Consider the following 16903-nt stretch of genomic DNA (forward strand, 5'->3'; position numbering starts at 1 on the left):
CTCCTCCACGATAGCTGCTCCTTTCCCGACCTCCCCCAATCTCCCTCCCTCCTCTATCAAGTTCGGTTAAAATTGTCATATAGCTGATAAATTGCTGTAAATCTGCTGTCAACGCGGATCCTAACATAATTGATGTTAACCGCCTAGAACTTGCTGGGTATGGCGGTATATAAGAATAAAATTATTATTATTAACCCTAGCTCTATCAGGGAATGTGTCAGAAAGAAGCAAGAGGGACTGTAAAAGGTGGCAGTACTAGAAAGACTGCCAAGCAGTAGCATGGGGGAGGGGTGCACACACCTTCACTGCCCTCCCCCCACAATACCTCTAGCTCTTCACCAAAGTGAGCAGCAGCTCTAACCTGCCATTCATGCTGGCCTTGACTCTTCCTCTGATGTCGTTTCTGGGTCCCATGACTAGAGGGAGAACCAACGCCGGTGCAGGCAGCAAGTTGGAGATGCTGCTCAAGCTGGATACTTTCAAGAGGTATGATGGAAGGAAAGAGGGACACGTCTGATGAGGGGGCGGCGGATAAAAGGGGAGGGGGAGGGTACCACTGCCCCAGGTGCCTCCCACCCCCACTATGTCACTGCTGCCAGGGATAACAACTGGGTTAAAAGGGACAGTTGGAGGACCAATAAGAGAAGGAGAAGTAGAGAAGTCAGTGTGTGGAAAACCCTGTCAATGACTGAACAGAAAAGGGGAAAAAGCTGAAAAGTTCCCTGTTCCAAAAAGGACGTATTTAGCCAGTGCTGGTGGTGTGATACTGAAAGCAGTGCTGATGATCCCATAATGTATCAGAAAAGAACATAAGAATTGCCATACTGGGACACACCGAAGGCCCATCAAGCCCAGTATCCTGTTTTCAACAGTAGCCAACCCAAGTCCCATGTACCTAGCTAGATCCCAAGTAATAAAACAGATTATATGCTGCTTAACCTTTGAATAAGCAGTGGATTTCCCTAAGCCATCTCAATAATAGCCTATGGACTTGTCTTTTAGGAAAGTACATAAGAACATAAGAATAGCCTTACTGGGTCAGACCAATGGTCCATCAAGCCTAGTAGCCTGTTCTCACGATGGCCAATCCAGGTCACTAGTACCTAGCCAAAACACAATGAGTAGCAATATTCCATGCTACCAATACAGGGCAAGCAGTGGCTTCCCTTGTGTCTCTCTCAATAACAGACTATGGACTTTTCCTCCAGGAACTTGTCCAAACCTTTCTTAACACCAGCAACGCTATCCACTCTTACCACATTCTCTGGCAACACGTTCCAGAGCTTAACTATTCTCTGAGTGAAAATTTTTTTCCTCCAATTGGTTTTAAAAGTATTTCCCTGTAACTTTATCAAGTGTCCCCTAGTCTTTGTGATTTTTGACAGATCGAAAAATTGATCCACTTGTACCCGTTCTACTCCACTCAGGATTTTGTAGACTTCAATCATATCTCCCCTCAGCCATCTCTTTTTCAAGCTGAGGAGCCCTAAACATTTTAGTCTTTTCTCATACGATAGGAGTTCCATCCCCTTTAGCATCTTGGTCGCTCTTCTTTGAACCTTTTCTAGCACCACTATATTTTTCTTGAGATAAAGAGACTAGAATTGAACGCAATACTCCAGATGAGGTCGTACTATGGAGCGATACAGGAGCATTATAACATTCTTAGTCTTGTTAACCAACCCTTTTTAAATAATTCCTAGCATCCTATTTGCTTTTTTGGCCGCCACATATTGGGCGGAAGATTTCATCGTATTGTCTATGATGACACCCAGATTCTTTTTTTGGGTGCTAATCCCCAAGGTGGACCCTAGCATCTGGTAACTGTGATTCAGGTTATTCTTCCCAATGTGCATCACTTTGCATTTGTCCACATTAAATTTCATCTGCCATTTGGATGCCCAGTCTTCCAATTTCCTAAGGTCAGCCTGCAATTTTTCACAATCCACATGTGTTTTAAAAACTTTGAACAGTTTAGTGCCATCTGCAAATTTAATCACCTAAGTTGTTCCAATTTCCAGATCATTTATATATAAGTTAAATAGCACCAGTCCCAGAACAGACCTTTGTGGCACTCCACCGTTTACTATCCTCCATTGAGAAAAATGACAATTTAACCCTATCCTCTGTTTTCTATCTGATAACCAATTCCTAATCCACAACTAAACTTTGCCACTTATCTCATGACACTTTAATTTCTTCAGGAGCCTCTCGTGAGGAACTTTATCAAAAGCTTTCTGAAAATCTGGATATACTATATCAACTGGCTCACCTTTATCCACTAAACTAAACTTTAAGGGACTCATAATCGAAACGGAAATACATCTAAAAACCGGCCTACATCAGCACTTAGACGATCAGTGAGACAGGTCATCCAAGTGCCAATAATCGAACTGGGTTTTAGATGTATGTAAAAATGACCTAGGCCTTCACAGTGCTGCTGAACGACCAGAGCTAAAAGGGGCATGTCAGGAGGAGTGTCGAGGGTGGGATGTGGGCCGTCTTAGACTTAGTCATACTGCATGTATAACCAAAAGTTTTACAACACTGCCTAGACGGAACTTGGACGTTGTGACTTAGGCCATCTAAAACATGGTCTGTCACAAGAAGGTATCCAAAGTGACCAGATAAGCACTGCAGACACAAAGTACAGACCCCCCCCCACACACACTGCCTCACTGATCACTGCCCCCACCCCACCCCATAAAAATCGTAACAACAACTTTACATATCTGCCTCCAGAACATCAGCACCTGGCAGCCTGGCATAGGAAAGCCTAGTAGAGCTGCACAGAGGTGGCTTAAGTTTCAAGTTTCAAGTTTATTAAATTATTTGATTAAACGCTTTTCAGGATACAAAGCGTTTTACAAAGAAATAAAATTGGATTTATTAAATCACAAATACATCGTAAATAAAAATAATTACTTAAAAATTAAAAAACGAACTGGGGTAACAAACACATGGAACAGTAGGAAAGGAGGGATAAGAAAAAATACAATAAAAAAAAAAAATGTGTTAATCAGATTGGGTTAGAACATAAGGATGATGTGAGAAAAGAATTTGCAAACTTGAAAATCTAAAAAAAAGGGGATATATAATCAGAGTTTAATACAAAACGATAAGATTAGGAATCAACCGAAAAATAAACTTTTAGTTAAAGGCTTCTTTAAAAAGAAAACACTTTAAACTATTTTTGAATTTATTCAAATCTTGTTCAAGTCTTAAATAAAGAGGGAGTGAGTTCCAAATAGTAGGGGCTGTAACCGAAAAAATCAGGTCACGGCGAGTACCGATGATTTTTAAAGAGGGAACATATAGGGACGCTTGTGAGGATGATCTGAGAACTCTTGACGGGCTGTAAGGAATCAGAAGCCTATCTATAAATGCCGGAGTATTATTTCTTAATGTCTTAAAGACTAATAGTGCTATTTTATAAGTAATTCTATATGAAATTGGTAGCCAGTGAGCGTTTTGAAGCAGAGGTGTAACATGATCTTGGTCTTGGGGGTGGGTTAGTGAACCATGGAGAGGAGGACCCAGATACTGCATTCATGGTGAAAAATGTGCACCCCCCAAAAAACCCTCCTAACCCTTTTGTAGTGCCATATAAGTGGCTCCTGCAGCCATAAGGGATATTGAGGTGGTAGATAGGTGGGTTTAGTAGATTCTGGAGATGTTTTGTAGGGCTCACCATGAACTATAAGGGAGCTGTAGTGAGATGTTTATGTGGGACCCTTTTTGTAAAGTTTATAGCATTGCCCTGTAAGGTACCCCATTACTCTGGTGCCATGTCTGGGTGTCCAGTCTATCATTTTTCTGGCCCCTCCCTCACCCAAAAGGTCTTTTTCTAGGCATTTATGACTTGGACGCATTTATGGATGAAAATGGGATATAAAGATGGACAACTTAGTGGTCTGGATGATCAGACGGCCGGACGTAGTTAGATAATTATCGTAAAAAAATATGTTGGATATATTTTTTGAAAATAGACCTTTTCCCATGCCCGACTTTTGTCCGATTTTGGGCGACTTGCAACTTAGGCCCAAAATGGACTTAGACATTTCTTTTGATTATGCCCTTCCATGTTTATATACCGCATCCTCTCCATAAAGATAGAGCTCAGCATGGTTTATAGGAACTAAGAAAAACATAATAAGAATTAGTGATTATAAAGAGGGTAGCAAGATTTACATTTTTGAAAATAGCTAAGTTTTCAGATGCTTTCGGAATAATTGGAAGGAGCCCAGATTCCGCAGCAGGGCAGGAAGGATATTCCAAAGTTCAGTGGTTTTGAAGAAAAGAGATGTCCCTAATTTTCCAGCACAGATAACGCCTTTTAACAAGGGAAAAGATAGTAAGTATTTGGATGGATCTGGTAGTGTCAGGTCTCATAGAATTCCAAGATAGTGGAATTAGAGGAGGAAGAATGCCATGTAAGACCTTGAATGTTAGGCAGGCACATTTAAAGTGAACCCTAGAGCAGTGGTTCCCAACCCTGTCCTGGAGGACTATCTGGCCTATCGGGTTTTCAGGCTAGCCCTAATGAATATGCATGGAGCAGATTTGCATGCCTGTCACTTCCATTATATGCAAATCTCTCTCATGCATATTCATTAGGGCTAGCCTGAAAACCCGATTGGCCTGGTGGTCCTCCAGGACAGGGTTGGGAACCACTGCCCTAGAGATTACTGGAAGCTAGTGAAGTTTTGACAGAAGCGGAGAAACATGATCAAATTTACTTTTTGCGAAGATTAACCACATATTTGTTCACACATTCAAAGAAGTCAAGCAAATTTGTGAGGCAAGATCTCCCTCGGCTGAACCCATGCTGACTCTGTCTCATTAAATCATGTTTGTCTACGTGTTCCTCAATTTTATTTTTTATAATCGTTTCTACCATTTTCCCGGATCTCCCCCGGAGCCCTTTTTAAAAATCGGCGTAACATTGCCCACCCTCCAATCTTCAGGTACAACAGACGATTTTAGTGACAGGTTACAGATACTAACAGCAAGTCAGCAATTTCATTTTTGAGTTCTTTTAATACCCTGGGATGTATACCATCCAGTCCTGGCAATTTATCACTTTTTAACTTGTTGATTTGGCTTAGTACATCTTCCAGATTTAACAAGATTTCTTTCAGTTCCTCTGCATCATCACGGCTTTATCCTCCCTGAGCGCCCCTTTCGCTCCTTAGTCATCCAACAGTCCCACAGATTCCCTCACAGATTTTCTGCTTTTGATGCACCTAAAAAAATTGCTATGAGTTTTTGCCTCTTTTACAAGTTTCTCTTCATATTCTTTCTTAACAGTCTTTATCAATGCTTTGCATCTAACTTGCCTTTTTTTAAACACCACTAAGCTAACTGATTTCACCACATTCTCTGGCAATGAATTCCGGAGTTTATTTAAACATTGTATGAAGAAATATATTTTCTCCAATTTGTTTTAAATCTACTACTTAGTAGCTTTATTGCATGACCCCCCCTAGTCCTAGTATTTTTGGAGTCAACAAGCGAATCACATGTACTCTTTCTACTACAATATAAACAGCTGGGGAATTAGGTCAAAAAAATGTTCCTGAAGGTCCAGATTAATGAATACAACAGGTAAAGGAACAAAAATAATGCTTCAAATACCTTATTAACCTAGAGTGGTGCTCAGAAACCAAGATGGAATGTAAGAACTCAAAACTGGGGAAAAACCCCTAGAGAGCTTCTTATGATATCTATCATTGCACCAGTGTATGGTATAAAGGTACTGTAAAATGCTTGTAAGGAATGTTCATAACTCATAATATATCCATAAGTTGAATTGTCCAATATAACTTCAAGGAGAAATAGCTAAACAGCTTAACCCTTTCAGGACCATAAGGATCGTAGGCCAATTTTTGTGGTTTTGACAACATTTTTATGGTAAAAAGGGCTTGCAGATACCAAAAAATTGATTTTTTTTGTGAAATATCATTATTTTTATTTAAAAAAATCACACTTCTGGCTTATGGACAGTGTGGCAAGTGAATCTTCTCGTCAATCTAGCAACGACGCTAATGAATGAATGTCGGAACCAGTTTGTTTACATAAAGGCAGTATCATATGGAATCCGTACATATCAAATTTAGAACTGTAGACTATCCCAATCAAAATTTATAGGATTTTAAAGTTATGGGACAAATATGTCCCTTGGTCCTGAAAGGGCTACTGAATAAACTTAGCTTGAATGTTCAACCCGCGATGGTTCAGCTGGGTTCTAGGTTAATAAGGTATTTGAAGCATCTCTTTCTACTACACTCATTATTTTATAGACCTCTATCATATCCCACCCCCACTCCCTGAGCCATATTTTCTCCAAGCTGAAGAGACCTAGCATTTCTTCATAGGGAAGTTGTCCCATCCCTTTAATCATTTTTGTCGTCCATCTCTGTACATTTTCTAACTCCACTACATCATTTTTGAGATACGGTGACCAGAGCTGCACATATTATTTGAATTGTGGGCTGAACAATAGAGCCATACAAGGGCATCATAACATTTTATTTATTTATTTTAAAAAGTTTCTATACCATCTAATTTCTAGGCAGTTTACAAAATTTGCACATACATAATTCATCTTTGTTTTCAATTCCTTTCCTGATAATTCCTAGCTGAGGGTTTCAACATAACCTCAATAATGACACTTAGATTAGAGAATGATATGGGGACAAATTTGTCCCTGTCACCGCAGGAACTCAATTTTCCCATCCCCATGAGTTTTATTGCTGTCCCTGTCACTGCCCCCATTCCTGGAAGCTCTGCCTTAACAACACAAGCCTCGAACATTTATGATTTTAAAGTGTTTGGCTTGTGCAGATAAAGACAGAACTTGAAGGCATGGAGCAGGAACAGGCAAAGAACTCGCTGGAACAGGAAAATGAGTCACAGCTGAGGCAGAGAAAAATTTGTCCCCGTGTAATTCTCTAACTTAGATCCTTTTCTTGGGTATAGCTATAGTTCGGGTTCCTTTTTCCCATATGCATCACTTTGCACTTGCTCACATTAAACATCATCTGCCATTTTGACATCCAGTCTTCCAGTCTCACAAGGTCCTCTCTTAATTTTTCACAATCCTCTTGCAATTTAACAACTTTGTGTCATCAGCAAATTTAATTCTCTCATTAATTATTCCCATCTCAATGTTAAAAAGCAGCAGTCCCAGAACAAACCCCTGGGGAACCCCACTATTTACCCTTCTCCATTGAGAATATTGACCATTTAAACCTACTCTCTGTTTTCTGTCTTTCAATCAATTCTTAATCCATAATAGGACATTACATCCTATCCCATGATTTTCTAATTTCCTTAGAGGTCTTTCATGAGTACTTTGGCAAATGCTTTTTGAAAATCCAAATACATAATATCAACCAACTCACCTTTATCCACATGTTTATTCACCCCTTCAAAGAAATACAGTAGATTGGTGAGGCAAGATTTCCCTTGATTAAATCCATATTGGCTTTCTCTCATTAATCCATGCTTATTTATATGTTCTGTCATTTTGCTCTTTATAATAGTCTCTACCATTTTGCCCAGCACCAACGTCAGACTCACCAGTCTATAGTTTCCTGGATCACATCTGAAACCCTTTTTAAAAATTGGTGTCATGTTGGCCACCCTCCAGTCTTCCATTACTATGCTGGATTTTAGAGAAAAATTATAAATTACTATCAATAGCTCTGCAAGTTCATTTTTTAATTCTATCAGAACTCTGGGATGTATGCTGTCTGGTCCAGGTGATTTGTTACTGTTCAATTTGTCAAACTTGACCCATTACATCATCTAGTGTTACAGAGTTTGTCAGAAATCTAGGACTGGCAAAAAAACTTGCTCCTGGAACTGAGTAACTGGGCAAAAAAGGAGAGAGTGAGGTAACTGAAAATGGGGCTTTTTACTCTAATTTCTGGTATACAAAGAGAGATGAAAACTGAGGTAAACCTCTGCAATATTAGAAAAAAGCCGTAAAAGTCTTACAAGTGACTGTATGAAAGTCAGATGTAGTTTCTCTTTTAAAGTAATGAACTTCTTTTAAAAAAAGGGTGCCATGAAAAAGAAAAAAAGAAAATTTGAAAGAATAGTGAAATAGCTTATTAAAAAAGTCTTTTCTATTCAGTGGTGTAAATTATTGCCTAACCAGTTTCCCGTATGAGGGGAAGGTGCAAGTCATATAAGAAAGGATGATCTCCTAACAGTAGTACTGAGAGACTGCTGCTAGGGTGCAGGCACTATTTTGGACTGCTGCCACTGATGGCTACAGTTCTGGATTACCAGTCCCATCAGGCAAATGATGGGAGACGGGTGGGGGATGGGAAAAGCAGGGTGGTGTTTTGCTTTTTGGGTTGAGATCAGAAGGGAAATTGATGTGTGAAAGGAGGATAGAAAGGTGCACTTGATGTGGACAGGGGGAGAGGGATTAGAGGAGAATTTGATGAGGGGAGGGATACCAGAGAGTGATCTTGATATCAGAGGAGAGAGATTGGAGGGTGATCTTGATGTCAGGAGATGGGTGGGAACAGGAACCTAATACTGAGGGGAGGGAAGGAATTAAATCTGGGAAAGAAATGAAGATGTGGAGATGCATGCAGAATACTGGGTAATACACTTGCCTTTCTGTGGTACATCCAAAACAGTTTACATACAAGTTATATGCAGGTAATTTCTCTGTCCTTAGTGGGCTCACAATCTAAGTTTTTATTGTACCTGGGGCAAAGGAGAGTTAAGTAACTTGCTGAGGGACACAAGGGGCAGTTTTCAGGAGCAGTTTCAAAAGGCCCCACCCAAAACTTTCAACAAACTCAATAACATTCCAACCAAAAAAGCTTATTTCAGTGGGACCTTTTGAAATTTCTCCAGAAAACTGCTCTTGACTACAGTGCTTAAGAGATGACAGTTTAAGCAACAAAGAAATTTATGATAAGGAAGCATTTCAATTAAGTCAGTTCTTAACCAGTGACTTCAATTACAGCACTTACTAAATTGCTTTTCACTTTTAAGGAAATGTTTTTTTTGAAAGGTTTTTATGCCTGCGGTTTCACCCATTTAGTCAGAGAGGATGTTAAGATTCTGGTCTGAATTCTGAGGCTTCTCCTTCCATATTCTTTAGGTACTTTATATGTTTGAAAGCAATCACTCCTATATGTTTGACAGTTTATTGAGTGGAAAGGCACAATACTGAGATATTTTTTCTTTGGTTCAGATAAGAGTGCAACGTTATTTCATTTGTTGAATGATTTGATTCCACAGTTTCATATTTTTGTTGAAACTGATCATGGTTTCCTCGGTTTTCAGACCACTGCACTAAACATGAGGCAACTCATGGTAGGTGTGCCTAAATTTAGATAATGCTGAATTACATTTGGAATCTATGCAAACAGATGCTGTTATAAACTCATGCTCAGGGTGCTGCATCTAGGCATTTGACTGGCATCCAGCTACAGAATTGACCCACATATGGCCTAGGCAGATCTGCATGGTGTTCGGCCTCTAGGACTCAAATTAAATAATAATAATAATAATAATAATAACTTTATTCTTATATACCGCCAACAATCTTGCGACTTCTAGGCGGTTTACAATAAAGAGAAGTGGTTTACAATAAAGAGAAACTGTAAATACAATAAAGAGAAACTGTACATACAGCGAATTAAAGGGTATAGCATTCCCCGGGTTGGTGGGTGGATGTTTGGGTGAGTGTGATTGGTGGGTATGAGTGGTTGAAAGTCTGTGGAGTTCGGTGGGTAGGGGGGGACTACATTTTGTGGGTGGGAGGATGGGATTTGGTTATTTTGTTTGATATGTGCTGAGCGGCATAAGCAAACAGCTTGCTCAGCATACTCCTTTCTTGCTGGGGTTTTTGGGTATGGATTGGGTCTCATGGTGTGGGTTTGGGATGGGGTGGGGGTTTGGGCTTTGGAGTGGGTGGGGATTGGGGGGATTCTTTGGTTGGGGTGAAAATGTGTTTGATGGTACGTTTGGTGTTCGCGACCTTGTTGTATTGTCGTGCTGTATTGTGTATTTACTGATGGTGTGCCAATAAAACATGATTTATACTAAAGGGTATAGCATTGTACATCTGGTAATTCCAACATTAATAATATTAACAACAGTTGTGTGCTGCAAGACCAGGAAGTGCCATGCTGCTAACACGAAATTTAGAAATATTCCATGAATTGAATGGTGTGTTCATGGTTAGTGATTAGGGTTGGGGTTTACAATTTACAGGGTCGGGTATGTGGTGGTATTATGAGGGGGGCTGGTGTTCTGGTTCGTTACCTAGGTATTTCAAGAACAGGTAGGTTTTTAGGTGTTTCCTGAATTCGCCATAGTTGTTTGTGTGAGCAATTAGTTTTTCTAAGTCTTTACCCCATGTGGCTGCCTGGTACGATAGCAGTTGTTGATGGTATCTCTTATATTTACACCCTCTAGCCGGAGGGGAGACAAATTTCAGGTGTGTTTTTCTTTTATGTCTGTTGGTTTAAAGGCCTCCAGATATGTAGATGTGTATTCTAGCCTGTTTTATATAGAATAATAATGCCAAATATGTTTGACTCACATTAAGATGCTTACTTTCCTTTCAGAAACATGGACATTTCTGGGTGGATTGCCAAATTTGGGAGGAATTCCAAATTTGGGAGGCAGACAATTTGGAGTCAAAGTTCCAAATATTCCAACTGGAGCATTCAGCGGTGAGTCTAATATGACATTGTTGGGAAATGACTGTCACTGTGTCCCCCATAGACAAAAATATTGCCGGCACTCCCAACCATAAAAACATAAGAACAGCCTTTCTGGGTCAGACCAATGCTCCATCTAGCCCAGCATCTCATCCTGACAGAGGCCAATCCAACTCACAAGTACCTGATAAAAACCCAAATAGTAGCTACCGATCCAGGGCAAGCAGTGGCTTCCCCCATGTCTGTCTCAAAAGCAGACTATGGACTTGTCCTTTAGGAACTTGTCCAAATCTTTTTTAAAACTAGCTACGTTAACCACTCTTACCACATGCTCTGGCAACGCATTCCAGAGCTTAACTATTCTTTGAGTGAAAAAATATTTCCTCCTATTGCTTTTAAAAGTATTACTTTGTAACTTCATCGAGTGTCTCCTAGTGTTTGTAAATCTTGATGTAGTAAAAAATCAATCCACTTGTATCAATCCACTTAGGATTCTGTAGACTTCCCTCATATCTCCCCTCAGTCATCTCTTTTCCAAGCTGAAGAGCATTAATCTCTTTAGTCTTTTCTCATATGAGAGAAGTTCCATCCCCTTTATCATCTTGGTCACTCTTTGAACCTTTTCTAGTGCCGCTATATCTTTTTTTTAGAAAGGAGATCAGAACTGAACACAATACTCAAGGTAAGGTGGCACCATTGAGCGATACAGATTCATAGTCTTATTTATCATCCTTTTTCTAATAATTCCTAGTATCTTGTTTGCTTTTATGGCTGCCACCGTACTTTGGGCAGAAGGACAACCAGATCTTTTTCTTCAGCGCTGATCCCCAAGTTGAACCCTAGTAACTATGATTTGGATTATTGTTCCTAATGTGCATCCCTTTGCATTTGTCCACATTGAATTTCATCTGCTATTTGGATGCCCAATTTTCCAATTTCCTAAGGTCTTCTTGCAGTTTTTTACAATCCGCATGCATTGTAACAACTTTGAACAGTTTAGTGTCATCTGCAAATTTAATCACCTCACTCGTAGTTCCAATTTTCAGATCATTTATAAATAAGTAAAATAGCACTGGTCCTAGAACAGATCCCTGCGGCATACTACTATTTACCCTCCTCCACTGAGAAAAATGACACTTTAGCTCTACCCTCTGTTGTCTATCCGATTAGTGGCATAGTAAGGGAGGGTGGTTCACTCCAGGTGCCGTCTTGGTGGGGACGCCGGTACCTGCCCTCCTTTCAACTCCTTCACTCCTTTCCCACCGCACCCCCACCGCCACACGCATGCACCAATTCCCTTTCCCATACCACTTTAATGGTCCTGGCATGAACAGCAACCCCAACCTGCTGTTGCGCCAGCTTCGGCTTTCCCTCTGATGTCACTTCCTGGATCTGCGTCTAGAAAGTGACATCAGAGGGAGAGCCAACAGCTGATGTGGGCAGCCTGTTGATGATGATGCTTGGGCTGGGAATGTTAAAGAGTTACGGGGAAAGGGGCATGCAGCAGGAGGGGGCAGGGAAGGAGCAGGTGGAGTGGGGGGGGGCAGCGAAGAGGACGGGGAGGGGTGCCACCACCCTGGGTGCCTCTCACCCTTGCTACACCACTGTGTCCAATAACCAATTCTTAGTCCACAATTGAACATTGCCTCCCATCCCATGACTCTTTAATTTTCTCAGGAGCCTATATTAAGGAACTTTGTCAAAAGCTTTCTGGAAATCTTGATATACTACATCAACTAGCTTGCCTTTATCCACATGTTTATTTACACCTTCAAAGAAGTCAAGCAAATTGGTGTGGCAAGAACTCCCTTGGCTTAACTCATGCTGACTCCGTCTCATTAAATCATATTTGGCTAAATGCTCCACAATTTTATTTTTTATAATTATGTCCATTATTTTGCCTGGCACTGAAAAAGCAATAATAATGAGAACTGAGAACTGAGAAATCATTCTGTTTTCTAATCCTTTAGCTTCTAGGATAGGAGACAATTCTCAGTTGTGGCTTTTGACAAAATTACTCATGAGTGAACCTTAAGAAAATTAAAGAGTCATGGGATAGGAGACAAGCTTCTGCTGTGGATTAGGAATTGGTTATTGGACAGAAAAGAGAGGATAGGGTTAAAAAGTCATGTTTCTCAATAGAGGAGGGTAAAATAGTAGAGTGCCACAGGGATCTGCACTGGGACTAGTGCTATTTAACATATTTAACATTTGAACATTGGAACAAGTGAGGTAATTAAATTTGTAGATAACACAAAATTATTCAAAGTTGTCAAAACATAGGACTATAAAAAATGGAATGAAGACCTTAGGAAACTGGAAGACAGCGCATCCAAATGGCAGATTAAATTTAATGTGGACAAATGCAAAGTGATGTACATTGGGGAAGAATAATCTAAATCATAATTACCTTATGTCAGTATCCAGCTTAGGAGTCAGCACCTAAGAAAAATCTGGGTGTCAATATATACACTACACTGCGGCAAAAAAAAAAAAAAAAAAGCAAATAGGATTTTAGGAATTATTAGGAAAGGTGTGGTAATTAAAACCAAATCTATTATAATGCCTCTGTATCACTCTAAGGTATGATCTCACCTTGAATATGCTAAGCCATCCAATACACTGCCCCATCCCAACAGAACTACTTTCAAAAACTGTGCCATTGCCTAAAAAATACTCCCTGTAACGCCGCACCCTGAAAAACTACTCCATGCAACTTGCACACCATCCTGTTTTCCCCATATCCCACAAATGTGTTCCCAAGTGCTTTGCTCCAGAAAAAGCACCGTCAACTATCCTCACACCCTGTAAATTAGCACCCTCCCAAATCAACCCCACAGTAATCTCATACCATACAAACTGCCCAACCCATCCAAAAATAACACTCCAAAAACTGTAAATTGGCATAATTCAAAAAAGATATAGCAGAATTAGAAAAGGTTCAAAGAAGATCAACCAAAATGATAAAGGGGATAGAACTCCTCTTATATGATAGAAGGCTAAAGAGGTTAGGGTTCTTCAGCTTGGAAAAGAGACAGATGAAGAGCGATATGATTGAGATTTACAAAATCCTGAGTGGTGTAGAATAAATTTTTTACCCATTCAAAAGGGACAAAAACAAGGGGATACTCAATAAAATTACTTGTTTAAAACAAATTACTTTTTAAAACAAATAGGAGGAAATATTTTTTCACTGAAAGACCAGTTAAGCTCTGAGACTTGTTGCTAGAAGATGTGGTAACAACAGTTAGTATAGCTGGGCTTAAAAAGGTTTGGATGGGTTTCTGGAAGAAAAGTCAGTAGTCTGCAATTGAGACAGACATGGGGGAAGCCACTGTTTGCTCTGGATTGGTAGCATGGGATGTTGCTACTGTTTAGGGTTTCTGCCAGGTATTTCTGATCTGTATTAGCCAGTTTGGGAAACTGGAAACTGGACTAAATGGGCCATAGGTCTGACCCAGTATCGCTATTTTTATGGAAGTAGGAAGGTATATTTTTTACACTCAAAGCTAAAGAAAGCAGATGTAGCATATATGTGGTTTCTTGCTTTCTTGTTACTAACATGTGAAACCAACAATTACATTTTATATTAACAGCGATCTAACAAATTTATTGGGGTTGGTGCTCATAAAAGTGAACCAGATAATTCCTTTACTTATAAAATCTAAATGCGGAGGCTGGCTAAATTTTAACTGTACTGTGCCACACAAATGCCAATCATCTTGTTTATAATTTAATTTGGAAGGAATAAAGGGAAGTTTGGAAGTAGAGTTTAAAATTAACTTGAAAGTAAAGATTGTTCATAAAAGCATAAGAATTGTCATACTGAGTCAGACCAGTCAAGCCAATGGTTCATCTAACTCAGTATCCTGCTTCTAACATTGGCCAGTCTAGGTTACAAGTACCTGACAGAATGCCAGAGAGTCTAGACAAATAGGGCTATAGGAACCTATTAGAACTATCTCATATTATTTAAAATTAGTCACAAATGTACTTTCATATCCCATTTCTGCTTTTATAATCTAAATTAACCATATTACATCAATCTCTAGTTTATACATGCATCTTCAATTTATTTAAAAAAAAACACAAAACAACAACAACTCTAAACTAGGAGGGTGGTATATCATACGATGTAAACTGGTTTCAGTGCATAGGACCACCTATAACTATGTTATCCCAGGTCCGTATTCTGTTCAGTTATAAATAATCATCTATACCCAAAAAAACCTTCTTCCCAACCCTTAATTAATTAATTAAAACATCTTCATTGATTTTAACTTGAATATTCATTAAAAGTGAGTTTACTTAATCTTGTATAACTTCATAACGTGTCTTCTGAAAAAACTATGTCATTATCAATTAATCTTCATGATTACTTCTGTATCTTACAATATCTAATATAATAAAATGCTAGGACGCGCATGCGCACTAAAAAAAAACGTGTTCCCTGATCTGTCGCGGTTTTTTTTAGTGCGCATGCGCGGGTTGAACGCCACCAAACTCGGCAACGCAAGCTATGTCCGCCGCCGGCCTCGAGCTCCTGGGGGCCGGCGGCGCGAGTCGCCCAGCCGGTGCTGAGGCCCCGCCTCCCGCTTCAGCTGGCACGGACGGTTTGAGAATGAGGGAGAGAACAACGCAGCCAGACGGACCGCAGGAATGGAAAGGGGGGGGGGGAGGGTTTCGAGGGAGCCGGCTGGCCGCATAAATTATTTTAATTTGAAATCTGCCGCCGTCGCCGCGGCTCCTCTCTCATCTTCCGACATAATATAAGTGCAGCTCATGAGAGGAGCCGCGGCGGCGGCTTTGAAAACGGCTCCCTTAGTTCTTCGCTGGATTTTTTTTTTAAAGTTTAAAACTGCCGCCGTGGCTCCTCTCACGGTCCTGGCCTGTGTCAGAGAAGGCTTCCGACGCAGGCCGGATCGTAAGAGGAGACGCGTAGGCATCTTTAAACTTAAAAAAAAAATTCCAGCAAAGAACTAAGGGAGCCGTTTTATCTCCATGCTGCTACGAAGGAACAGGTGAGGGGGAGGGAAATGCTGATGCACAGGGAGGAGGCAGGCATGGCAGGCAAGCAGGGGGAGAGGAAAAGGGGCTGCTTTGGGGGTAGGGGTGTGCTGGGGGCACATAGCAGTCATGGGCAGGGGATCACAGAACAGGCAGGCATGGCTCAACAAGGGGAGAGGGAAAGGGGGCTACTTTGGGGTGAGGGGTTTCCTGGGCCAGACAGCAATCATAGGGGGGAAACAGAAGGGGGCCACGGAGCAGGCAGGCATGGCAGAAAAGGGGGCAGGGGCATTGGGAAACGGGGCTGCTTTGGGGGGGAAGGGTGTTCTGGGGGCACACACCAATCATGCCGGGGAAGAGAAGGGGGCCACAGAGAGATAGGCAGGCTTGGCGCAATGGAGAAATATAGGCAGGCAGGGCGCAAGACAGAGACACAGACAGAAAGAATGACAGACAGACAGCATCCAAGCACAGAGAGAGAAAGGAAAAAAAAAACCAGTCGTCTACTCTAGCACCTGTTGCACAGGGGGAGAACGAAAGAGATGCTGATGGACAGGGGGTTGAAGAAAAGGAACGGAGGACTAATGTTGGACAAGGGGAGAAGGAAAGAGGTGCTGCTGGACAGGGGGTAGGTAAAACAAAGGGAGAAGGGCTGCTGCTGCATAAGGAGAGCAGTGAAGGGGTGGTGGTGGACACAGGGGAGGTAAAAGGAAGGGAAAATGGACAGGGGGAGCAGGCAAGGGGTGGTGATGGACAGCCAAGGAAAAAGAAAGGCAGAAAGAAAAAAAGCGGCTAAGGAGAGAGAGAGAGAAAGAAATAAAGATAGACACACACATATGTTCTAGCACCCGTTAATGTAACGGGCTTAAAGACTAGTCTTCAATAAATGTCAGCAACACTTATCTTTAACAGCACATTGCTGATCCAACGTTGGTGTTTCAATTATTACATTGGATCAGCAATGTGCTGTTAAAGATAAGTGTTGCTGACATTTATTGAAGATATTGTAAGATACAGAAGTAATCATGATGATTAATTGATAATAATAATATCTTTATTTTTATATACCGCCATACCACAAACAGTTCTAAGCGGTTTACAAGGGAAGAGACTGTATACAGACAGTGACTTTATAGAGAACTATTGAAATTACATTGGCATGCTAAATTTAGTCAGGTTTATCTGGAAGTGTT

At 40.7% G+C, this 16903-nt stretch overlaps 1 protein-coding gene across 1 annotated transcript in view; it reads left to right on the forward strand.

Annotated features, from left to right (window-relative positions):
- Nucleotides 1–16903, forward strand: part of LOC117368880 — a 499867-nt gene that overhangs the window by 6193 nt on the left and 476771 nt on the right. Inside the window, exon 2 of the mRNA XM_033962624.1 lies at nucleotides 10608–10715. Within this exon, the coding sequence (XP_033818515.1) occupies nucleotides 10608–10715 (108 nt within the window). The remainder of the gene's footprint in view (nucleotides 1–10607; nucleotides 10716–16903) is intronic.

The sequence above is a fragment of the Geotrypetes seraphini genome, chromosome 11, assembly GCF_902459505.1.
Source record: "Geotrypetes seraphini chromosome 11, aGeoSer1.1, whole genome shotgun sequence".
NCBI lineage: Eukaryota > Metazoa > Chordata > Amphibia > Gymnophiona > Dermophiidae > Geotrypetes > Geotrypetes seraphini.